The 22,227-nt window shown below is 51.6% G+C and overlaps 6 protein-coding genes across 13 annotated transcripts; 1 reads left to right on the top strand and 5 right to left on the bottom strand.

Moving 5' to 3' along the window:
* Positions 1-317: 317 nt before the first annotated feature.
* PV06_05746 (carbamoyl-phosphate synthase arginine-specific small chain) lies at positions 318-2,370 on the bottom strand. 3 transcript variants are annotated; one of them, XM_016406785.1, is made up of 4 exons: positions 2,208-2,370; positions 2,073-2,085; positions 786-2,013; positions 318-734 (listed from the first exon to the last, which is right to left on the bottom strand). In XM_016406785.1, the coding sequence occupies exons 3-4, from the start codon at positions 1,930-1,932 to the stop codon at positions 448-450; spliced, it is 1,434 nt and encodes a 477-aa protein (XP_016262389.1). In that variant the 5' UTR covers positions 1,933-2,013; positions 2,073-2,085; positions 2,208-2,370; the 3' UTR covers positions 318-447. The 3 variants fall into 3 exon arrangements, with proteins under 3 accessions (XP_016262389.1, XP_016262388.1, XP_016262387.1); XM_016406784.1 differs by having other exon boundaries at positions 786-2,085; XM_016406783.1 differs by having other exon boundaries at positions 786-2,370.
* Positions 2,371-2,580: 210 nt separating this feature from the next.
* On the bottom strand, positions 2,581-6,631 carry PV06_05745. Of its 4 annotated transcripts, none has more exons than XM_016406781.1 (3): positions 3,436-6,631; positions 3,268-3,382; positions 2,581-3,212 (listed from the first exon to the last, which is right to left on the bottom strand). In XM_016406781.1, the coding sequence occupies exon 1, from the start codon at positions 6,573-6,575 to the stop codon at positions 5,550-5,552; it is 1,026 nt and encodes a 341-aa protein (XP_016262385.1). In that variant the 5' UTR covers positions 6,576-6,631; the 3' UTR covers positions 2,581-3,212; positions 3,268-3,382; positions 3,436-5,549. The 4 variants fall into 4 exon arrangements, with proteins under 4 accessions (XP_016262385.1, XP_016262384.1, XP_016262386.1 ...); XM_016406780.1 differs by having other exon boundaries at positions 2,581-3,382; positions 3,436-3,839; positions 3,888-6,631; XM_016406782.1 differs by having other exon boundaries at positions 2,581-3,382; positions 3,436-3,839; positions 3,964-6,631.
* A 241-nt stretch (positions 6,632-6,872) lies between these two features.
* PV06_05744 (uncharacterized protein) lies at positions 6,873-10,424 on the bottom strand (the record flags this gene model as incomplete). Its single annotated transcript, XM_016406778.1, has 1 exon — positions 6,873-10,424. One exon carries the CDS (start codon positions 10,422-10,424, stop codon positions 6,873-6,875), a length of 3,552 nt encoding a protein of 1,183 aa, XP_016262382.1.
* Positions 10,425-11,361: 937 nt separating this feature from the next.
* Positions 11,362-12,579, top strand: PV06_05743 (uncharacterized protein; the record flags this gene model as incomplete). The annotated part of the gene is made up of 3 exons (XM_016406777.1): positions 11,362-11,997; positions 12,053-12,442; positions 12,520-12,579. The coding sequence occupies 3 exons, from the start codon at positions 11,362-11,364 to the stop codon at positions 12,577-12,579; spliced, it is 1,086 nt and encodes a 361-aa protein (XP_016262381.1).
* A 322-nt stretch (positions 12,580-12,901) lies between these two features.
* On the bottom strand, positions 12,902-13,262 carry PV06_05742 (uncharacterized protein; the record flags this gene model as incomplete). Its single annotated transcript, XM_016406776.1, has 2 exons — positions 12,902-12,961; positions 13,008-13,262. The coding sequence occupies 2 exons, from the start codon at positions 13,260-13,262 to the stop codon at positions 12,902-12,904; spliced, it is 315 nt and encodes a 104-aa protein (XP_016262380.1).
* A 374-nt stretch (positions 13,263-13,636) lies between these two features.
* On the bottom strand, positions 13,637-17,530 carry PV06_05741. 3 transcript variants are annotated; one of them, XM_016406773.1, is made up of 5 exons: positions 16,908-17,530; positions 16,673-16,793; positions 16,582-16,622; positions 16,104-16,533; positions 13,637-16,053 (listed from the first exon to the last, which is right to left on the bottom strand). In XM_016406773.1, the coding sequence occupies exons 1-5, from the start codon at positions 16,942-16,944 to the stop codon at positions 14,397-14,399; spliced, it is 2,286 nt and encodes a 761-aa protein (XP_016262377.1). In that variant the 5' UTR covers positions 16,945-17,530; the 3' UTR covers positions 13,637-14,396. The 3 variants fall into 3 exon arrangements, with proteins under 3 accessions (XP_016262377.1, XP_016262378.1, XP_016262379.1); XM_016406774.1 differs by having other exon boundaries at positions 16,673-17,530; XM_016406775.1 differs by having other exon boundaries at positions 16,104-16,622.
* Positions 17,531-22,227: the final 4,697 nt, after the last annotated feature.

Here is a 22,227-nt window from a genome sequence, read left to right as displayed (position 1 = left end):
GCAAGGACAACACTGTCATCATCTGTGCCTGTGGACTGCTCTACGTCATCTACACCCGGATTAGAAAAGTTGGGATGCCTGAAATACCTTTATACGAAGAACGATGTAACCCATTATCGTTTAATCAAACCCCCGCTAGATACTTTACTAAGCTGGACGTACGATCATGTCTGGGCATCGAAAGGGGGACGAGTCATGGAAAAAGACTTGTCCAGAGTACTCCGGAGTCACTACTCCTTCTCTACACCTCGAAACCACCGCACCAACAGGGAATGATGGTCGAAAAGAATCACAAAGTCACAAAACAAGAACAAGTTCATTGCTCAATAATGTATTGACTTCCAAAAACGAAACTATCAAACCATCATTTAAAGATTGCTGATAACCCTAAAAACAAAAGCTCGTCACCTACAACACCAAAGGTCCATCATTTGCCATCCTCATTCATCATGCAGCACCTGCAGCATAAACTCGTTCAGGCTCTTGACTGGTCGATGCCATCATGTTTCGAATACCCTGAGTGAGGTCAACACCCACACGTTCCTTGGCCAGCAAATCAACCAAAAGGGGACTTGGTTTGCTGTCACGAGTGGGTTGGAAAGCAGCTTCACCCTGCTTGTACTTTTGCACATTGTCCAAGTACATGTCGAAGAGATACGACGAATCAAGAGGACCGCCCTTGGCCTCAGGATGGAATTGAGTAGAGAAGATGGGTCGAGACTCGTGGATCAAACCTAGAGAGTATTAGCACAAGCCGAACAGATAATACGAGTCACACAACTAACCTTCATTCGAGTTGTCGTTCAAGTTTGTGAAATATGGCTTCCAGCCCTTGGGCAGGGTCGATGCATCGACGGCATAACCGTGGTTCTGGCTGGTAATATGGCATTTGCCAGTTGTGAGATCCAGAGCCGGAATGTTGTGTGCTCGGTTACCATACTTGAGCTTGATGGTCCTGGCACCAGCAGCCAAAGCTAGGAGTTGATGACCAAGGCAGATACCAAAGATGGGCAATTGCGAAGTCTCCATCAACTTTCGAAGATGGTAGACAGTGTCCTGACAATGGGTCGGATCACCTGGACCGTTGGAGATGAAGACACCATCAAAGTGGTGAGCAACCTTGTGGATGGGATAGTCGAAAGGGAAGCAGGTGACACTGGCTCCTCGGCTGACCAGGCTGCGAAGGATGTTTTCCTTGACACCGCAGTCTAGCACGGCGATGTGTGCATTTGGGTTGGGAGCACTGACGTGGAATGGTGCCTTTGTGCTGACTTTTCGGACAAGGTTGATCTGTTCAGGGTCGACGAAAGCCTCATCCTGATCCTGATCGTACTCCTCGCCGATGGTGATTCTGGCCAGGCTGGAACCTTGCTCTCGTAGGTACGTCACGATAGCACGAGTATCCACCCCGGTAATGGCCGGGACACCTTCCCTGGCACACCATTCACTCAAGCTCTCCACGGCAGTCCAATGGGAATATTTTTCAGCCACGTCCGCAACGACGACACCGACGGCCTGGATGTTGGGGCTCTCAAAGTATTTCAGGAGGCCATGCTCGTCTCGGACGTTTGATGGCACGCCATAGTTGCCGATCAAGGGCTGTGTAAACACCAAAATCTGTCCTCGGTAGGAAGGGTCGGTCAATGACTCAGGATATCCCACGAGCGAAGTCGTGAAGACGGCTTCTCCTGAAACGTTGCTTCGAGCACCAAACGACGTGCCGTGGAAGATGGGACCGTTTCGGATGGTGAATGTGGCTCGTTCGTGTGCAGGGGCGGTGTGCTTGTACTGCTTGTGCAGAGGAAGGTCTTGCTGTCGAGGCGTATTGTTCGACACGGTTGCGAGAGATCGGGCTCGCAGGGCAGAGGAGCTTGAGATGATACTGCTCGTCTTGGGCACGAGGCCCGATGGTTTCAATAGTCGAGAAAACATGGTTGTAAGGAAGAATTATGACTGTGTTTTTCCCTTGTTCTTTTCTTGACCGCTAGTTGGCTTGAGCCTTCCACAAATGATCTATCATGACAGTCAGAGAGACGGCAACATCAAATGTTGGGACGGAGGGTCGTAAGTACCACTGATGTAATCCTATGAGCAAAGTAGTGTTAGCAGAGCTTCCCACAGATACCGTGGTTGACGTGTTTGCCGTTGTCACGCCAGGGTTCGAGGAGCTTATCAGTGGGCTCGTCGAGGGGCACAACGGGACTCACTTGAGAGGTGAAGATGCTTGGGAAGCACATGAACGCGATACCCGGATTCTAGATGGCAGCAGTGTCTAGAGTCATGAATCTGTCTGGGTCCTTTGAAGGGCGTGAGAGGACTAGTTGGCAGGCGTTGAGCACAAAATTCTTTCTTTTCAACTGAGAAGCAGCAGTGTGGAGTGGAAAAGAGTCACAGGAATGAGGATTGGGTGCAAGATTTTTATCGGGGCGCAGGCGGGCGTAGAGGGGGAGCTTGACCCGATGGAGCTTCCCACCTCGACCCAATCGCAGACACGATTACAATCCATGACTCTCTGTCCATATCTACGCTGCGAAATCTCCTAGCAATCATTTAATTCCAACTGGAACCCATACTACCGGATGCGTCCGAGATAGTTCTGGCTTCTACAAGGAAATATCATAATAATACAGAGGTATCCCGCAATCCTGAAATCTCCTGATCCTTTGTTGACCGACGCCGAAACAAAGCAACCCGCGATATCGGCTTCCCAACCACTAGCATCACGTGACTCAAGAAGGCGTTCGTACGCGGTACAGAGTACGGAGTACGAGAACTGGTGTCGCAGCGGACAGCAGCAGTCTGGATGGCAACAGCTGCTCCAAAAACATCAATCGCTTCATTCGCCTTCTCATCCACGCACGTTGATCCTGCCTCCGAGTTGTCTCGTATCGACGATGCTCTGCCCTTTGGATCTTGGGTGAACACCTCCTTCAAACTGTTCCGCTTTGCATACCAATACCATCATGTATTCCAACGCGCAGAAATGCAAAACAAATTGATTCCCTCCACCGTAAGGATGATTTCTAACAGGACCCCCACCCAATGCTATCCCAGGCAGGCTATGCCAAGTCTGGTGCTCCATTCATTCTATGCATGCCATCCTGCCAGCTCTACTGCGTAATCTTCTGCAGCTTGCAGTTGTTACAGCGGGCATGCCCACATTTAGGGCAGCTCTCGACCTTGATGTTGAGGGCACTTTTCCCATCTTTGCACTGTAAAACTGTCAGTCATGCGAATTCCGTCACAGAATGAGGTCGAGGCTCTGACACAAGACCATATGAAGACCGCCTTTCTCTTGCTTTTGGCGGCGGTTCCCCTGTTGGACTTGGAGGGCATAGCTCCTGTTGGAAGGGGGGGCGCTTCTTCCCGCCTGGGTTTCGTGCTGGACAGAGTCAGTGGCTTATGCTTGCAGACGCAAGTGGACAATTGACCTACATTGCCATATATGACTTCACTCTGGTAATTGTGTATCTCGGATATTGGCTGGTTGGGAAAATTTCGTGCTCGGACGGCGGCCAAGCAGGAGTCGATGTTGAGATCAGGGTCGGGTAGAGGTGGTGGTGAGGAACCAAAAAACCGACGGGCGGACCCAAGATACCTTGGACCTTTTGTACCCAAAGACGGTGAACGACTTGTGTGTCGCAGAAAGCCAACGCAAAAGTCTGTGTCACTTTCGAAACAAGCTAACAACTTTTGCGCTTTGTATGTCGCTCTACATTTGGCGAGTTGCTCTTTTTTAGCGCTTCCTCCCAGGTGCCAGTGCGTCTATCCTTGCCCGCGCCAATGCAAGGCACCCGGAGCAGCAGTGGCAGCGGAGCATCCAGGACTCGCTATGGCTCCTGAGCACAAGTGAGCACTTTCTCGTCAATGGCCAGACTATTTCTCACCAGGGCAAGCAGGCATGCACGCGAAAGGAAGATGATGAGCCCCGACGCTTGTAGGGCCATTTGGAAAGCTGCTCACCTTCAGAAGTGGTGTAGCGCGCCGACTGGCTGGAAGTTTCCGCGCAAGAGCGGCCCGTAGAGCAGAAATACCCGGGAGGACGCTTCGACGGTGGAGCAAAAAGGGAACAAAAAGGTTGCCTGGCCCATACGACTTTGGGCATCACAGGCAACGTAGCGGGGGCAAGGTAGCAGGGGGGCCAGGGAGGAGGTGGTCCCGGAGACTCTGGAACAGCGATTGTCTACCCAGGCTTCGTCATAAAAGGCGGGAGGCTCGATTGCAGTCGGATGATGTGCGGCATGGGAAATGCGTCGACGAGGAGAGAGGCGGGGGGTGGGCTAGTACATCCGTCGCAGTACCTCGAGTCGATCAACATCAACATTGGCCTGCCATTGACAAGCCACGACTCGAGAGACGGCATGACATCCTCTGAGGTTGGTTTGTGTAACACACGGGCATCGGGGGGAACGGGGCGAACCCAAAGCGACACTTGATGTCCGTGGTGAAAAGGGCGGCGCGTGATGTCTTTCGAGAACCAAAATGTTCTCAAGTCGTAGTGTCGCTGGATTCCGTCCATGGCGGGGTCCGCCATCAATGACCATCCCGTGGCCGTCCACGTGATACAGAGGGGCCAAATGTTCCCCGGAGCCTCACAATACGAACCAAATGTCCTTTTGAGGAGAGGGACCATGGCGCGTGACTTGAAACACAGATATATCGCTTATCTCTCTAGGGAAGTATCCATCTCCAACCGTCGGAGCATGTGTGTCTTTTGCGAGTGGCTGATGTCAAGTAGCGAGATTAGGGCGAGGGTCACACAAATCCAACCCCGTTCCTTCGTATCCAGTCTCTTTGTATGTCGTGGACTTTGTCTACTGGACGCAGCGGACTCGAATGCTCGTACCCATACTGAGTAGAGCAGCCCACGTCGTGCACAAGACGGAAATCGACGCTCCTTGTGCTACATGGCTCGTATCAACCCGCCTAATCCTTGCACCCTCTGGTTTCAAAGATGGGCGCTGAGCCAGGGTGAGTCACTCACAAGGCTACATACACATCGGGTCCGAGGCGCCTTGGTTTTCTACGATAGGATGGTCTCTTTCATAGTCCGTATATCTGCGACCACAAAAGAACCTAGCCACAACACTCTCTCTCCGAACCCGCCCAATCAGCTTCCCATCCACTGATCGTGTTTCTGCGCCCATTGGCACACCCTAGAGAGACTCGCATTCAAAACTCGCCCAATCAGGTTCTTATCCACACCATTGATTGCCCGACGTTCCGGCCTTGAAAAATCAGATCCAGGGAGAACCACTCAAGGTCTTCTCGTCAGCGCGGGGCTTTCGTCCGAGGTCGATCAAGGCGTCTCTAGCATCACCGTGTGGAATGCCCTCGATCAATTGTGACTTTGACCAATCGTCTGTTTTTTTCCTTTGATTGATCCTGGGTAGACTTTTCAATCGGCGTGTAATTCTGCGCTTACAGTCCCGTGCACTTTGCGCCATATTCGCTCGAGTGATGTCCTGGTGCTGCTGATGCTGAATTCGATCGGCCATGGCAAATCACCGTGTCATCAAGGCTGACAAGTATCATGGTACCTTCTAGCTTCAGCTCTCCTGCTCATCGTCCGAGTCTTGCTCGACTTGCTTTTCCATAATCTTCTTCCACTCCTCCATCATCTTCGTCATGTCACCGGGCGCCATGCTCGCGTCCACGACTTCTTTGGGTAGCTTGTGCGCGCTGTACTTGGTCGCCGCGAACTGGTACGCCTCGGGGTCGTCACGCTGCACGAGACGAAACTCTGGGTCGAAAACGGTGTCCGGTTCGGGTTCCGGAATGGACAGGATCTCCAGCCAAGAGAACAACAACGGATCAGTCCGGGGGGCCCAAGGGTTGATGTCGACCAGCCAGACTCGTTCGTGCGGGGGAGGGATGTAGACGTCAAAGACGAAGTTGTCGTCCGGGAAGTCGGCGAGACAGTCGAGAAAGTCCTGGATCTGGCTCTTGAACGTGCTCCGCAGCTCGAAGAGAAACTCAAAGTGGTTCATCTCGCGCTGGCTGACGGCGATGAGTTTGCGGTTCCGCACAAAGCACCTAAACTCCAACGACGGGTTGAGGTTGAACGATTTCCGAAGGACAAGGTGGTAAGGCACGTCGGCCTGGTCCACGCAGCCGTCAAAGGCATGCTCGAGGTCGTGGGTGACGAAGTCGCTGGACTTGAGGAGGAGGTAGACGTCGTTGGGCGTCCGACATTCCAGGTCGTTGGTGGGTGCGATCCAGGTCGCGTCCTTCGGAGCGGACCAGTTCAGCTTCGGCACGACTTTGCCCCCCAGTTCGGCAATCGTGGAGCGAACTCGCTCGTGGACGTCGGACCACGATTCCGAGGGATCTTCTTCGTCGTCCTCATCTTGAAACCCGCTGTCTTGGTCGTTGGGGGAGTTTTCGGGAGGCAGGATGATCCCATCGGCCCTCAGGTACTCCAGGAAAGGCTGTGTGAGCGGTACGAGCCGCGCCTTCGGCGTGAGAGATCGGAAGCGAGGGTGCCATGAATGATATGAGCAGTGCAGAATGTGTGACGCCGTCACCGGTGGGAACGGCAACGCCGTCAATGGTTTTGGTGCATCTTCTGCCATCGTCGATGATCGAATTCATCCGTCTGATACAATGATCGAAAGCGTCAAGATATCGTCAGGTCGAAAGGATTTTTACTCGTGCCTGGAGGGAGGCGAGATGAAGTCAAGAATCTTCCATGTGAATATTAGTCATCAACGGTGTCACACTGACCAATCCCATGATGGGGGAACTACTTAGATTTCAACCTTTTATGTATATACAGGGTGACGTTGACAATGGTAACATTATATTATACAGACTTTTGAGCCTCACCATTTTTCACCTCTGTGCTATCAATGACACACTGAGAGATAGAGTCAAATTCCGAATCCGGCCCCAATCTCAAGATCTTCAGTGGCAGCGGAACGCTCTGTCGTCTCGGTGCCGACACGGCCCAACCGTCTGGGATACCGGTTTCCTACATGCCTGTTCGACTCCATCGACGACATGGCTTGTCGACCTTGCTGGTGCAGGCCCAGACCAGATACGACATCCGGCTGGTGTGGTCGCGGATGTTGATAATAACGTTGTCCGAGATGGGAAGTCCGAGTCGCTTCGTAAGCTTGACGATGCCCGTGCCCTCCTTCAACATAGCTCCCTTTGGTAGGTGCACAAAAGTCATCAGGCAGACCTGTCTTCGAGACTGGAAGACCTGAATGAATGGTCTCTCCTCGCCGCGGCCGTGGAATGTTGCGTCGTCTCAAAAACCCTGTGAGCCGAGACACTCCACTCCTTCTCTCGAAGCGGTTTGGGTCTGTCTTCTCATCTCCATAGACGCTCGCTATGCCCATGCCCATGCGCATCATCATCTCTTCCTTCTGCTTGCGCTTGCGGTACCTGTCGAATTTCCAATTCACCCACAATGCCCGCACGTCCCCAACCACAAACGCTAGCCCGATCAGGGGCACACTCAGCGCGAACCCGATGCCTAGAATCCACTTGACGACCCATCCGAGATGGAGCTCACCTTGCTGGGCGCCGGCCGGTCGAGGGAACTCGACGATATTGATGGTGAAGAAGCTGGCCAGGAAACTCAGCGGTAGGAACACAATCGTCACAATAGTGAATACCATGATCGTCTGGCCCTGTCGGACGGACTCTTCGGCCTGCTTGCGTTGAAATCTCGCCTCCACAGCATTGGCGTGCTTTTGCTTGAGATCCAACACCTGGGTGAGGTTATCGTTGACGCTTTTGGCTTGCCGCGCCATCCGTCCCAGATCCAGGATATCAAGATCCACTAGCCGTCGTTGCTCATTGACTTTGTTGTACAGATCGAGGCGGTGTTGGAGTCTCTTCGTGGTCCGCAAAGTGGCATCAAAGTCGTTCAAGACTTGTTGCTGCTGGTGGAGCACGCTGGTCAGTATGTCCAGTTCGTCTTCGACATCTTTGCACTCTACGAGTAATGCCGCTTCTCTGTCGATGTTCAGAAGATCGTTGTCGAAAGAATCAGACCTCTGTTGGCGCCCATGGGAGGTGGTGTCGCTGTCCGCAACGGTACCGTGGGCGTGATGAGCATTACCATGATGACGATGGTGGTGGTGGTCATGCAGTTCATCTGATGACCAGTCGGAAGATTGGTAGTCATCTTGGTCGAGAAGGCCCAATCGAGAGTCGTACAGGACGTTTCCACCCTCGTGGGACCGAAGCCAGTGGGACGAAGCTTCTTTGAATCGTCGGAATAGCTTCGTCTCCTTCCTCGTCAGGCGGCCAATGCTCAGTTCAAACATTTCGGCGAAGAGCAATTCGTCATTGTCCCACTGTTGCCGGTCAAAGAGACCTGTGCACCTTTCGGTGATGACAGTCGCGAGTTCGAAGACGTTTCGGACCGGTGGACGCGTTGAAGAATTTATGTCTTCAACGACTCCTTCAAACAAATTGAGAGGGTCGCGGTGTGGTTGTTTCCAGCGTTCTGGAAAACACGAGATCAGCAGGTTGCCGATGCTAATCATCCATAATTGATCAACCATAAAGACTTTGAGCTCTTTGCTGCGTTTCTTGCAGTATCGATACACGACCTGGTCGGCATCCTGATGGTCTGTCTTGGTGCTGTGGTGTTTGAACTGGTCCAACGTGCGACGTGGATGCAGATCCGTCGAACCTGCAACGTAGCCGTGGATGAGCAAGATGTCTTTCGCGATCCTTGAGAGTTCCGAATCATCTAGAGAGTCTGTATTCCCGGCAGGTGCACGTAACGATTGAGTCAGCGAAGTGCGGTTTCGGTCGGTTTCCCAATGAAGATATGGCATGAACATGACCATCATGTCGTCCTCCTGTTGGCTTTGTGCAGCGGCCACCGGTGCTGTCGACCGAGCTGATGGTGGCGGAGGTGGCGTCGACGGTGTTACTTTACGATTGTTCAGGTGTGACGATCTCTGGGGTGTAGCTTGCGTCTGTTCGGATGTTTGCCTGGGCGGAATCCATATGCGCTTGCAGGATGGACGCATGAAGCGTGAGTGGATTTCTGAGCCACGGTGTTGCTGTCTTCCTAGCAAGCGAAGAAGACTCTTCAGCGCCGTCACATCCCCCATGTCGCTTTCTAGGTAGTATCTTGTGAGGAGAGCCTCGAGCCAAGAGATATTGTTTGCAGGGAGGTGGACCCAGCGAAACGAGGGTTTTTTGCCCTCGATCTGGTCAAGAGCTATAGGGATAGCAGGTTTTTCTGGATCTTTTTGGTCTCGAGCGTAAACGATCTGCCAGACAGTCTGCTTGTTGACCTTGTTTTTGTACTTGATGTTCCCCCGCGCATCCTTGTCCTCGAAGAAATTCACCACGGCGGCACGAAAGCGCTCGCAGGCCTTTCTTGCGATACGATTGGTCGGACCCTCCAGCACATACGGACGCAGCGCGTCGACAATATCCCAATGTCCATTCTGGGCAGCACGGATAAGGGGCGTACTGTCGAAACTGTCCTTGCTGTTCTTAAGCGCATCTCGCTCTCTAAGAAGCCTGTTCAGCGCGGTCAATCTACCGCTATCCGCTGCCCAGTGCAGAGAAGTCATCCCAGAGGAGGTCCGGGCATTGACATTGGCGTTGGAAGTCAGCAAAGCATCTATAGCTCTCTCGTTCCCTTCCTTCGCAGCCATCAGCAACGGAGTCCAATCACCGTCACTTCTGGCTTCAATTTTAGCGCCCATGAATACGAGCAGCTTGATCATCTCAGGCTCATCATGCCTTGCTGCGAGATGGAGCGCCGAGTGGCCTTGGTCGTTGCTCTGATTGATGTCGACCATACCTTTGCCCAGCTTCAGCAAGGCATCGACGAGTGTCAGCTGATTTCGCGCGGCCGCCCACAAGAGAGGTGTTCGACCTTCACGACCTTCACTATCCCGTTTGTTGAGGTCTTTGAATTTTGGCAACAGCGCAGACAAGGCCTCTGGACTCCATTCCGTTTTTCGCTTCGACTCGGATGCCATGATTTGCAAGCAATTTTTGCCGGTCATATCCTCGAGATTGGGATCGGCTCCACGCGCGAGCAAGGTGAGTATGACATCGTGTTGGCCGCGTAGACAAGCAGTCATCAGCGGTGTCCTTCCAGTTGCGTCCTTGGCTTCGAGCTCGCAGCCCCGATTGAGGAGAAGTGTGATGATTGCATTTCTAGTCTTGTCGTTGGTGTTTGCGATGGCGCTTTGGAGCGGGCCATGATTCCCAATGATGTCGACTTTTGCACCGGCATCGAGGAGCAATTTGACGCCATTCTCGTACCCGATGTTGATGGCTTTGGTCAAGAGCGCGCGGAGATCATTCTCGTCATTGCGCCGGCTAGAGTCTTCATCTTGTAACAGCCTGGCTAGATCTGCGTCCTTTTTCTGCGTTACGGCTTTGGTGAGCTTGATGCGCAACGGGCGCGCTTCTACCGTTGCTGTGGCCATTTTGTCGCGAGCCGTACTTGCGCATGTTGATGAGCCGAGCAGACGCTGAATGACCGGTTTGAAGACACAGATAGATCAGGCGCAATGGTGGAAGGGGGTTTGACAGATTTCAGCTGCCCAGCCTCGTGTCGGAAAACAGGCGAGTTCGAGACCAGGGGTGGTTTGTTCCAGCCAGCGAAGCGAAAATCGGGCTAGTGAGGCTGACTTTTCCCCCCTCGAATTGAAGACCCAGCAGCTCTCCGTGCATGTTGTCATGCATTTTTGGGGGCTGAAAGCTGTGGCTACCAGGCTAGTAACACAGTTTCACGATGGTGCTGCTTGATGTCAGGGTAATAACAGCTGTAAACAATGACAGTGTGGGATGCCAGTCAATAACCGGGAGGAAGTGATTTTTCGTGCTACTCATCTGGTGTTGCCAATGTCTTTGTAGCCTCATCTTGGTGTTTCTACTCATGTACTACTCCGTACCGCGTTGGAAGTTTGTTGTTTGAACAGATGTGTCTCACAAAATAGAGGTGTTCTAGTAATGCTATATTTTGTCCTCATCAAATAGAAGTACGTCGTCTCGGTAGTATCCGTGGTTTGGCAACGACTGCCCGATGTTCACCAGACAATGGCATTCGGACGAACGCTTCGACCGCCACAACAATGCAGGTGGTTGATTCTATTGAAACTAGCGCCCCATCTTGGTAGGAAGAGGCGCCATTGTTCCAGCCTCGAATTGACTGCTGCCTGGTCCGAACATATCTCTCTCTCACTGATGGTTGCTACTCTCGGTTCGTCCGACGTTTTGCTCCGTGGTCAGGTTGGTGACAATGAATAACACAACACGCATGCAACGCGAATCTTGACCTCAATATGTAAAACCAGCCATTACCCGCTATAGTGAAATACCCAATTTACACGGTATAGAAGCTCGACTTATCGACTCTCAACCATGGCACCAGATATTCAAATTCCCACTACACATTCTGCCCTGACATTCACCCGTAGGGGCGACCCCCTCGACGTCCTGACCATCACACACGATTTCCCAACACCAACCCCGTCATCTCTCGTCCCCGGTGAAGCTCTCATCAAAGTGTCCGCCGTGTCTACAGACGCTGGCATCTCTCTCATCATCAGATCAATCCCGCATCTAACCAGCAAACCATGGATTCCCGAGATCAATTTCGCCGGAACAATTGTCGCCATGGGAACACCATCCTCGGATGACTCGAATGATCTACGAATAGGTGACGAAGTCATCGGCGTGCGCAGCAGCCCACTCTCCAAATACAACGGCGCCATGCAATCATATCTCGTCAGTCCTGTGAATATGCTCATTCGCAAGCCCAAATCAATCTCGATGATCGAGGCTTCAGGGCTACCCGCCACGGGATGTACAGCCATACAAGCACTCGAACTTGCAGGAGTGAAGAGAGGCGACAAGGTCCTCGTGACAGGAGGAAGTGGTGGGTTAGGAAACATGTGCGTTCAACTTGCGCGAGTTCTTGTCGGAGAGTCGGGAATAGTGGTGTCGACGTGTTCTGCCCAAAACGCGGAATTGGTGAAGAGTTTAGGGGCAGATGAGGTAGGCGTTGCTTGATAGGGGCTGAGTAGGTACCGGCGAACTAACACCCACTCAGACAATAGACTACAGAGTGCACAATCCCCTGCACGAATATCTCAACAAGCACCACTCCTCGGCACCGTTCAACGCCATTCTTGACGTCGCAGGCAATCCCAAGGAAATGTTCACTTCCTCGCCGAACTACCTCACCAAGTCTGGGACGTTTGTCATCTTAGGAAACATGAAGGCACTAGAGAGCGCCTCTCTGTTCGGCTTGATTTCTGAAATATTGCTTGTTCAGCTGAACCGCTTCCTGCCCGTTTTCTTAGGAGGGACACCTCGAAAGTGTCTTTTTTATTCAGCCACACCGTTAAAAAAGGACATGCAAAGAGTTTGTGACATGGTCGAGGCTGGGCAGGTGAAGTCATTGGTTGACAGCGTGTGGAAATTCCAGGATGTAACCAAGGTACGTTGCTGGCGATGCCTTTTGCCCGTGTGTGGCGCTGGCCTCCAATCTTGACGAAAACTGATCGATTGTGATAGGCATATGAGAGAGGGTTGAGCCAAAGAGCAAAAGGTAAAATTATCGTGACGTTTGATTGAGGTAGTGCGTGCATGTATGTTGGTTGTGGTACCGGAAGCCGATGCATGAAGCCGAGACGCTTCTGCTCGATTGATGGTTTGAGTTGCCAGTGATAGTCGCTGCTCGTTCTGCTGGCAAGGTGGTACTGATGAGTATTGAGCCTGAATCGTTGGCTCGTTAATGCCACGAATATCCGTGGTGGAGTGAGGGTGCAGTGGACAGTTTCTCTGGTTGAGAGCGTGCGTCCTGCAGTGTGTACACGATGATTACATGCCGCGATATGAAAGGAGATACTGTCGTCTCATCTCGAGTAGATATCTCTTCACAGCGTTGCGCCGGGTCTCATATTGATGCATATGTCATACGTAGCCAGTCCCAAGACAAGACCTGGCATCCGTCGAACTGTGCATATCAATTCCACTCATCTTTACTTCCCTCGTCCCTGTACACTTTCTTCCCCTAGCACTTTCGCGCTGCCCATGAACAAAGCACCCACGTAACCGCCGAGGAACCGCATATCTTGCGCCTGAACGGCCGTCATCCTTACCAGATTCTCCGTGTCCGCAAGGTGCGCGTTGAGCTGGGCCAGCTGAGCGTGCAGATGGGCGTACTGGCGGTTCTTGTTGGTCGAGGTCGTGTTCATCGAGGTCACTGACGAAGGGCGAGAGAGGGACTGCTTGGACGCAGTGTTGTTCCTGTCCATCTTTCTTGGAGCTTTTCGGCTCTTGGAAGATTACACAATTGTGCCACGTATACCATGAAACGAATGGCCCTTGTGCTGGCAGAGACAAGGAATTCAGGAGGTTGATGTGACCAGGTCAACGAGTCTACGCAGTACCAGAGTGCGGAAGAGGAGTACCTAGTATAACGCGAAATGTCATGTAAACATGCCCGCACCATCACGTGAATAGCGGCGAGGCTGACGAATTATGCATGTTCAGCCTCGTCGGCCAATCATTTTAATCTCAAGCCCTTTATTAGTACGGAGCAAACCAACCCACTCTGTGCCAGCTCGATCTCCATGATAATGAGATTCATACGTCGAATAGAGAATGCTACGCGCTCCCAGATGAATTGAGACCTTTGATCTTGGGTATTTGTTCACAACTCGCTGGGCTTATCATAACCTACCTAAGTAAGTACATTCGAGAACGGACACACGCAGTTTGTATACAGGTTTCAAGATGCGTTTTCAAATCCTTGCTTGCATTTCCTTAGAGACTCCGATCGACAAGAGTCAGTTAGGCTCCTTATCCTTCTTGTTACCCAGGTCTTTCCTCCGAACTTTCCGGCCGCCATGCAAAAATCTTGCAGAAAATTATTTCATAAAGTCCTATCGTGTGTGTGCCTGAAAATTTTGTATGCCCGTCAAGTGTGTGATATAAGAGGTCTCTTTAATGGGTAGCCAATACCAAGACGTGTGAAGAGAAGAGCCATTTGCACCGCCTCTTCCCTATTCAATTCAAAGTCGACAAGAAACCCGAGGCCAACCATATAATAGGTACCATCTCGTGTGCAATGGAAAAAGGCCCTCCAATCGCTCCCTACTGCGATGCCGTATTTACTCGAGAAGCAAACCGAATGCTCCAATGTTTGTGTCCAGTCAACCATGTACCCCAAACTCGTCTCAATGCTTTTGGCGTTTTTGAAAAGTCCCATCTGTACCTTCCAGGTCGTGAAATTCGAAAAGCTGATCATTAAAGGTGTATGCAAAGCAGTTGTGACGACGAGACATATACGTAATACTTGCACAACGCAGACCTGAGGTCAAGAAATGTCCACGAAAGCCAGCGTGGGAACGACAATTGTTTGTTCAATTAGATGCATTTGGCAGATGTTAGTGAGCGCCGAGCATCTGCCTTTGCGCGAAACTGCTGGTACTGCTGTGGGCGGATGGTTCGGATTCAATGTTTGCGCTTCCGCTGTCGCCGCTGCCCGCACTGGCGCTGGCGCTTCCAGTCAAACTCTTTACGGGCCCTTTAGGTGGTGGGAATGGTTTGTTGATGCCGGTTTGTTCAACTTGCTGAGGAACCATACTGCTTTGGCCCGGGGGATACCTTGGCATTGGGGCTGGCATGCCGCCAGGAGGGGAAGGCCTTCCATTTCGAGAACCCCCTGGTTGCATGTACGGATCATTCGGTGGTGAAGGTCGACCACCGGGCATTCGACCAGGTGGTCCAAATGGGTTTCCAGGTGAACGGCTTGTCCGCCTACTAGGTGGACCAGGATATGGGCCTCCATTCATGCCAGGACCACTAATCATGCCGATTTCTTGAAGGCGGCTTGCGGTCAGAGAGTTCGCCCGGGACTCATCAGCCATTTCTTTGCGATCGACATTGCCATAACGATTGGAGGAGAACCCCATCATAGGGTTATCCAAAATATTCGCCCCGAGGACAGGCATGTCAGACAAAATAGACGCACTTGTCCGATGTCTTCCCATGTTCGGCCGGCCATAGGACCCTGGGCGCATGGCGGCTCCATTGACAAATGCATCCTTGCGCAGTTGACTTTGACTAGGTGCCCTTTTGGTTCGCCTTGATGTTACGCTCATCATATCGAAGTTGTCGGGGTCAATTGAAGGCGGTGGGGGACCGCGAGCTAGCATGGGATCAAAGTAATCGTCGTCGTCATCGTCATCGTCGAAGTCCTGATGACGATTTTGCGAAGTTCTGCGGCCATTTCCACCAGCACCTCTTCTCATAGCCATTTCATGCTGCTTCATCTGCAGCTCGCGCTCCCTCAACATGAGCTCACGTTCTCTTAACGACGGCCCACCACCATTCTCAGCATAACCTTCTGGTGGGCCATCTCCATTATTAGCCATTTCGTCATACAAGACGACATGGCTGAATTCGTCCAAGTTGTTCTCGTCGTATGACGGCCGTCTTTGCATCGGGCCAGGCCGGTGAGGGAAGCTATTTGGAGGTCCTCTGAATCCGTTCGTCGGAGGTGGGCCGCGCCTCACAGGAGGGCCCATGGGAGGCGGCCCACGCGCGATGCGTGGAGGACCGCCGAACGAGCCGTTCGGTGGTCGGGGGGGCGGAGGACTTGACAGCGAGATGGTCCGCGGGGGTGGCTGTACTGCAGTCACGGGAGACTGCAGAGGTGCCGTAGAAGCCATGGCGTTGACCGGGCGGTCCTTATTGACCGTATTGAGATGGCGCAACAGTGCATAGAGTGTCTGTATTCGCGGTACCTTAACACCAGCAGCTTGTGCAAGTTGGACTGGGGCTCCTAGGTACGTCTCGACCTCCATCGGGCGCCGGGCCGAGAAATCCTGATACATCGTGCTAGGTTCTTGACTCGAGTTGATCATGCTGGAAATCGTGGTTTCTTTAAAATCGGTAGGAAAGATACAATTTTGCGCACTTGCTACTGAAAGTAGCTCTTCAATAACGTCTGAAATTAATTCGTGAACTCCTGGCATTTGCAAAAGCTCCGCAAGGTTCGATGTCTCGAAAAGAACACTTGCAGGGTGAAATGCGATAGGCCTGAGCAACAATCAGCGACATATTCGTGCCTGAACATGACTTCCACTTACCCAACCATTCTTTCATACTGTTGTTGCTTGATATTTGAAGATACCTTGCAGTCAACCTGCGCCGTATTCAGAGTCATTGCCAGTGCTTCCGACATATCCCGCTGGATCGCCTCCGGAATGGCTGAATTTTGGCTGGATGGGCCAACCCAGATCTCTGTAGACCCTCTATGTTCGAACTCGCTGGAACCTAGCTGTACCAAGTCTGCACCCGAGACGAGGGAGAGGACGACATTCGTGGGAAATCGCTCCTCTAATTGTCTTTCCACCCCAAGAGTATTGGTTGTATTGACGAGAATGCAGGTGTGCTGAGGAGTGACGACGGACTGGATTATATCTGCGAGATTGTACACATCGGGAAGGGCTTTGACACAAAGGATGACATAGTCGAAGGCTGTCTGCTGGCCTGCTGCGTCTTCAGGTGTTTGAACCACTGCTGGCCATCAGTTGAAGACGATAGAAGAAAGCCGGTTTCACATACCGTATCGAGGTTTGAATCGTTCGTTGCCAAACATTTGAGACCTGTAGCTAAGGTTAGTGGCGCATTCACGCACCTTTGAAGGTCTGCTCACTTGAAAGAGACGCCATATTGAGCAACGCTTTGATAATTGGCCTTCCAGACCAGTGTTACGTCGCAGGCATTCGTAGCTTGCAACCGCCAGGATAGAAAAGCAGAAACAGCATTCCCACCCACTACACAGCAATGCCTTAGTTCTCGATTCATCTCGCGTGACTCGGGTGAGTTAAGGGTGGTAAACAGGAACCGCGATGGTAGGTTGTCTGCAGGAGAAGTCGATTAATGCTCACCTGAAAGGATCCTCAGACGTGGAGGAGCAGGCGCCATGATGTTAAGAAACTAGCACCTGGTCCAGTTATTGAAAGAGACGGCCGGAAGAAGGCACGTCCGGTAGATGTATGTGGTCGCCGCAATGCAGCTGTTGAAATTATCCTTTTCTCCTTCCCAAACAAAACAACCGCAGTTTCCGAGGAGGACCTGACGCCTGGCAAGCTGTGACTGGGGGTAGAACAAGAAGGGAATATTAACAGATGGTGGTCGACATCGAATCGAAACGAAAGACTGGATGTTGTTGAGTGAGAAGAGTCGAGGTCGAAAAAGCCCAAGATGAGGCAGGAGCGGGAGGAGGGAGTGCTCGGCGGACCCGGAGATTCTCGCAGTGCAATAAGACGAGGGTCGATAGAAAAGAAGCTGGCTACAAAATCGAATCCATGTAAAGCAGCACAGAGTGCTAAAGTGGTTGATAAGGGCTAATAACGAGCGTGATGAGGGCGAAGTGAGATGGTAGTACAGTATGACACGTAGGTGAAGAGGAACGATGGTGATGGTGCAGTGGCTGCGGTGATGAAAGGGAGGACGCTCGAGATGGAAGTGAGAGAGGCGTGGCAGGCGGCGCGACGATGGTGATGCGCCATTCGAAACGAGACGAGGGATAGGATGAAATCCCAGGACGAAGAGTACTAGCAGCGAGTTGAGTTTTTGGGGGGAGGGGGGGCTGTCCTTAGGTGTGGACTCCCTTCGTTCGCCAGCACCAGCGCCAGTAGCGGGCGGCCCACGGGCACTACGACACATTCTCTCAGGCACCAGTTTAACGAGGCCCCCCTTTGTGCCCGGAATCTGTGCCTGTTGAGCCCTCAACCACTCTCCGCTGCTCCTATTTGGGTTGCTGCACCGTCAAACAATGGATCCGAATGCCTACAGTACGGAGTACAGGTAGTGTCAACGGTCAAGGGCTCAAGATAACCTATTTTACTTGCAGCTTACATACAGGCCGTCGGACAAAACAACCGGATGTCCATAAGGTATGTATAAATCTGGTAATTGAATACCTGCTCCGTACCTTAGAATGTGTACGAGTACGTATCCTTCGCGTCACCACTCGCACACACTGGAATTTTTGTGTATGTATAGATTTAATGCTTCAATTTGTATGAGGCTGTTCAATCTCGTCTCTCACAACATCATAGTATGGCCCTTGCTTCCACAACTACTGCTCTTCATTCATTTCGGAGTTTTGTAAAGTTCGGGAAATTTCACAGCCATTGATTGATTCTTATGATTTTTTTTTGCTTCACTTCGTCCCTGAACTGTCCCCTGCTCCGGGATAGGACCATGGATGATCTGTGTGTCCAAGCGGTATCCACTCTGGATGCACCCTTCAAGCTGAACATCCCGATATCCGACACGGTGGCACAGTGCGCAAAAAGAAACCAAAGAACCTTGCTTTGAAGGTTTTCCAGAAATGACTGGATTCCCACCTACAAATTCCAAGGCCGACACATAACAACCGAGTGAACCTGCAAAAATATAAACTTGTAAAATCGACATTGATGTGAAGTGGAACCAGAGCACTTGACAATGTCCGTTTGCCGACGAAGGTATTGTTTTGATAGGTTGGCGGCTAGCTCCCGGTTGTAAGACTTGTCTGGCGCTACCGTCCAAGCTGAGGAACCTGTCAAGAGACATGATGCGGAGTTCCAGATAAGGTACAATACTGTACAGTACGAGAAGACTCGCAGCGAGAGTACAAGTTTTGGTTTTCAAGCATCAACTAGTTCCTCGACAACGCCGCCACGAGTCCTACCCTCGCCAGAGGTAATATCCACAACTAACTCGTTAAGAACAAGACCGATCCATTTTTACTCTCCCGAGCATGTACTAGTGAATGATGTACGCGGCTTGATATCGGCTAATCGAGCAACTGATGGTTTTTCATATTATTTTTCTTGTACGGAGTACGGAGTAGTCAGATTTGCAACTCACAGGCATGGGATTTGCTAGGCACCCCGGTTTTGGAGCAAGACCACACAGCAACGAGTGTTCCGTATGCGCACTCGGTCTTACAATACCTCCTTAATGAGCCATCTACAGTACAAGGATGCGACCCTTTTTGCTGATCCAGCCTTTGAATGGCAAAAGAAAGGGATGTCCATGATCGACTTCCCGTGTCCGTACGCCGGGCCAGGTACAAGCGTGAAGAACACTGGTTCGGTTGGTTGCGCGCAGTTGTTCAACCCAGCCAGGCCTACCACGTGCTATCTACCTAGGTACTACTCCGTACTGTACCTGGGTAACCAAGGCATGGTACGGAGTAGTACCTAGGTAGTCATTACGGAGCACATACCGCGAATCCCTCAAGGGCACTACATACTGACTGCGCAAGTACTGTATGTTGCGCTCTTCGGATAACATCTCAACTGGCCCAAGTCGGCCAACAACAACAAGATGAGGTCGTGCTAAACAACTCCGACGCTCGCCTCTGGCCCAAAAGCATCTGAGACTTGCATGACGCTATTTTCAGACTTGGAAGATCTTAGTTTTCTAGATTGACGTTTCACGTCCGACCACATCGTCATGGTTGTGCTGCTAGTCCGCAAGAGTGACCCTGTACGAGCACGAGGGAGAGTGAAGTGATCCAAAGACATGGTCTGGAGTGGTACTTGGCCTGAAGAACTTGAAAGGACCCCTTAGGTTCGGCGTCAATGACGGAGATTTCAGAGTCTGCTCTGGCTTGTCGCCGTGGCCGCTAATGACATCGAATGATGGCCTAATTGGTCAGTCACAACAACGGGCGAATCGATGATGGTTTTGATGATACTGTGGTACGTCTCAGGTGGAGCAGTCAATCAAAGTCGTTGCTTGGAGCGTGGGAAACGAGGCATCTGCCGGAGCACTGCATGCCCGGTAACTTGTGTATTTGGTCTGGATTCCCAATTGTACCGAGCAAGTACTCGTGCATGCTGTGGTGCCACTGTCCTACCGTGCCTCGGATGTATAGACATTGTCATTCTAGCTGGTACGTCGTTCAGCGTTGAACCCCAACAAGTCGTATGTAGGGCTCGTGCAGAAACTTGTTGCAGGATCCTAAGAACCCTGCACGCGACAAAGGTCCTTATGCCGAGTGTTTTGATTCGGATCTCCTACGCTCCGCATCCACTTCAGGTCACTAGCGAAGAAGCGAGATACTCTGATCCGGAGGACCCGGGGCTCATCAGGCGTCTCCTCGCCAATGGTGTACAGGAGGCCGAAAATAACTACGGCAATCTGAAGGCGCAGGGTTTGTTCCTTGCCGTCTGGTAAAAAGAGTTGGCATGATGTGTTTTGGCGGCGCCTGGCGGTCTGTCCACCGCCCCTGGAACCTCCACAAGGCTAATATTGATGCTGCAGATCATCCCGTTTCTCCTCGTACTCGTACATATTCCGTATTCGCTTGTAGAATAGGTAACGGTCGCGAATTTCTAACACATGTCTATACGGAGTACGGAGGTATTATTGTACCTATCTGACATCTGCGCGAACCCCGAGGAGCACGGCTGCTGATGTATCGCTATAGTGAGACTTGAAACTCGCAACTGAAAATTTCAATGTTCTGAAAACAATACATAATACCATGGAGGGATTTCCAGACTCTACTAATTCATGTTTGTGTGTTCACTTATTTGCCATGCTTTGTTCCCAAAGGCCACTGAACAGAACTTGGTGAAGTCGCACACTAATCCATCATAAACTACTCCTAGCCATGACGCTTTGTCGTTGGCTGAAGTTGATGCTTCGGCCAGCCTCACCCTGCACGTCGAGCGCAATGCTCCCCACGGGCAAATCTTTTGGGCGAAACTCCTTCGCTATCTGTCATTTTTATTGTACTGGGAGCGGCGGTCCTGCTCGACGGATAGTGATCACATCCTGCTTAACGGGAAATGGCCGTTCTGATCCTAGCATCGTTGCAACGCCCTCACTCTCTAAGCGAGCGTTCTTGGAGTCCTATTGCAGTTCCCCTCGCCGAAATGAAGCTACCTTTAGAGGCCAATCTGATTGTTGGATGCGCTAGATAGGACATTCCGTGTCACAATACAACTATCAACGGTCATCATCCCAGAACGCGTCCCTTGAACATGCCTGCACATTCTTCGCGACTCGGAGTCGAAGAGACTGAAGCTAATCAACGACACCGTCATTGTCGCGGCTTCGAGCTTGGACAAAGATTACGGGGCAGTAGAGACTTGCGCAGCACCAAAGGGGAGCCAGAAGTTGATCACCACCCCTTCTCGAGGTCAGTTGCTGCAGCTCGTGCATTACGCATTTTCAACCCGCCTGCGACTACGGAGTCCTCGGGTATCAAGATAATCGCCTTGGTGTTACTATGACTTTCAGGCAGGTTTAGACCACGGCCTGTGCTCTCGCCAACACCGCCACATAAAAGCCACCGCGACAGTTGCGGCCGAGGCCGGTGTCAGATCTCCTCGTGTTCGGAATCCTCAGACGCGGAGGTCAAAGCGGTCGGGGAAACGAAAATGCCGAAGAACAGACGCGATTCTTGCGCGTTTCAGAGTCCAGGGCAATGGATGCACTCCGCTCAGAATTTCAGTCAGCATCGATTTATCTTGAGACTCGAGTCGCCGATAACACCTTTACACTTGTTCCAGGGCCATTATGAGTACGAGGAGAGAAAATTACTATCACGAGTCCAATGGTAAGCATTGTTTGATTGAAACCAGGATTTATGCAACCCCAATGCACAAATATGACTCAGCCACAGACCCGTTACCCCTAAACGGTGCACGGGTGCGAGGCCTCTAAAGGAGGGCGGTTCAAGGATGACTCGCGCGAAGTTTTGACCTGGCATCTTCACATTCTGTGCAGAAGTAGACTAAGAACTTGACAGTCCCGGATGATGCCTTTCAGGGGTTTCAGAGAAGGACCATCTAATTATTATCTGCCTGTTCTTGTCTATTACAGTATGTTCTAACAACGGTTCAATGCATTTTTAGGGCTTGTCCGGCTAGGCTAAGTTTTTCCCTCAGCCTTCCGGGTAGTGAATGCTTAAATCCGTGTCTCTACCCCCCCAGATAGCGTTCGAGCCTTTGAGGAGCCTGGCTAGCCCTTGGCTCGTGGCACCAAGCAGCCAATTGAAGCTGTTCCAAGCATGCCTAATGGGCTAAAAGCCACCAGCCTCGCATCCAAAGAGTAATGATGATGGGAGACTTTGCTTGGTAAGCCCTCCTCCGAGCCGGACGAGATGATCTGGCTTGACGGTTCCAGCCAGACAAATCTTCTATGCCTCTGACGCATACACTTACACGGACTGTGTCTGGAAATGGCCTTTGAGAGAGT

This window comes from Exophiala oligosperma, assembly GCF_000835515.1.
Source record: "Exophiala oligosperma strain CBS 72588 unplaced genomic scaffold supercont1.5, whole genome shotgun sequence".
In the NCBI taxonomy this organism is placed as follows: Eukaryota; Fungi; Ascomycota; class Eurotiomycetes; order Chaetothyriales; family Herpotrichiellaceae; genus Exophiala; species Exophiala oligosperma.
The sequence above is the reverse complement of the archived record's forward strand: the minus strand, read 5'-3'. Positions and strand labels throughout refer to the sequence as shown.

Bases quoted from the DNA above. Each gene is read 5' to 3' on its own strand.
- PV06_05746 (XM_016406783.1), bottom strand. From the start codon at position 1,932: ATGTTTTCTCGACTATTGAAACCATCGGGCCTCGTGCCCAAGACGAGC. The intron at 735-785 runs GTTAGTTGTGTG...AATACTCTCTAG, and splicing joins GAACGACAACTCGAATGAAG to GTTTGATCCACGAGTCTCGA.
- PV06_05745 (XM_016406779.1), bottom strand. From the start codon at position 6,575: ATGGCAGAAGATGCACCAAAACCATTGACGGCGTTGCCGTTCCCACCG.
- PV06_05741 (XM_016406773.1), bottom strand. From the start codon at position 16,944: ATGGCGCCTGCTCCTCCACGTCTGAGGATCCTTTCAG. The intron at 16,794-16,907 runs GTGAGCATTAAT...ATTGCTGTGTAG, and splicing joins ACGTCTGAGGATCCTTTCAG to TGGGTGGGAATGCTGTTTCT. The intron at 16,534-16,581 runs GTATGTGAAACC...GATGGCCAGCAG, and splicing joins ACGATTCAAACCTCGATACG to TGGTTCAAACACCTGAAGAC.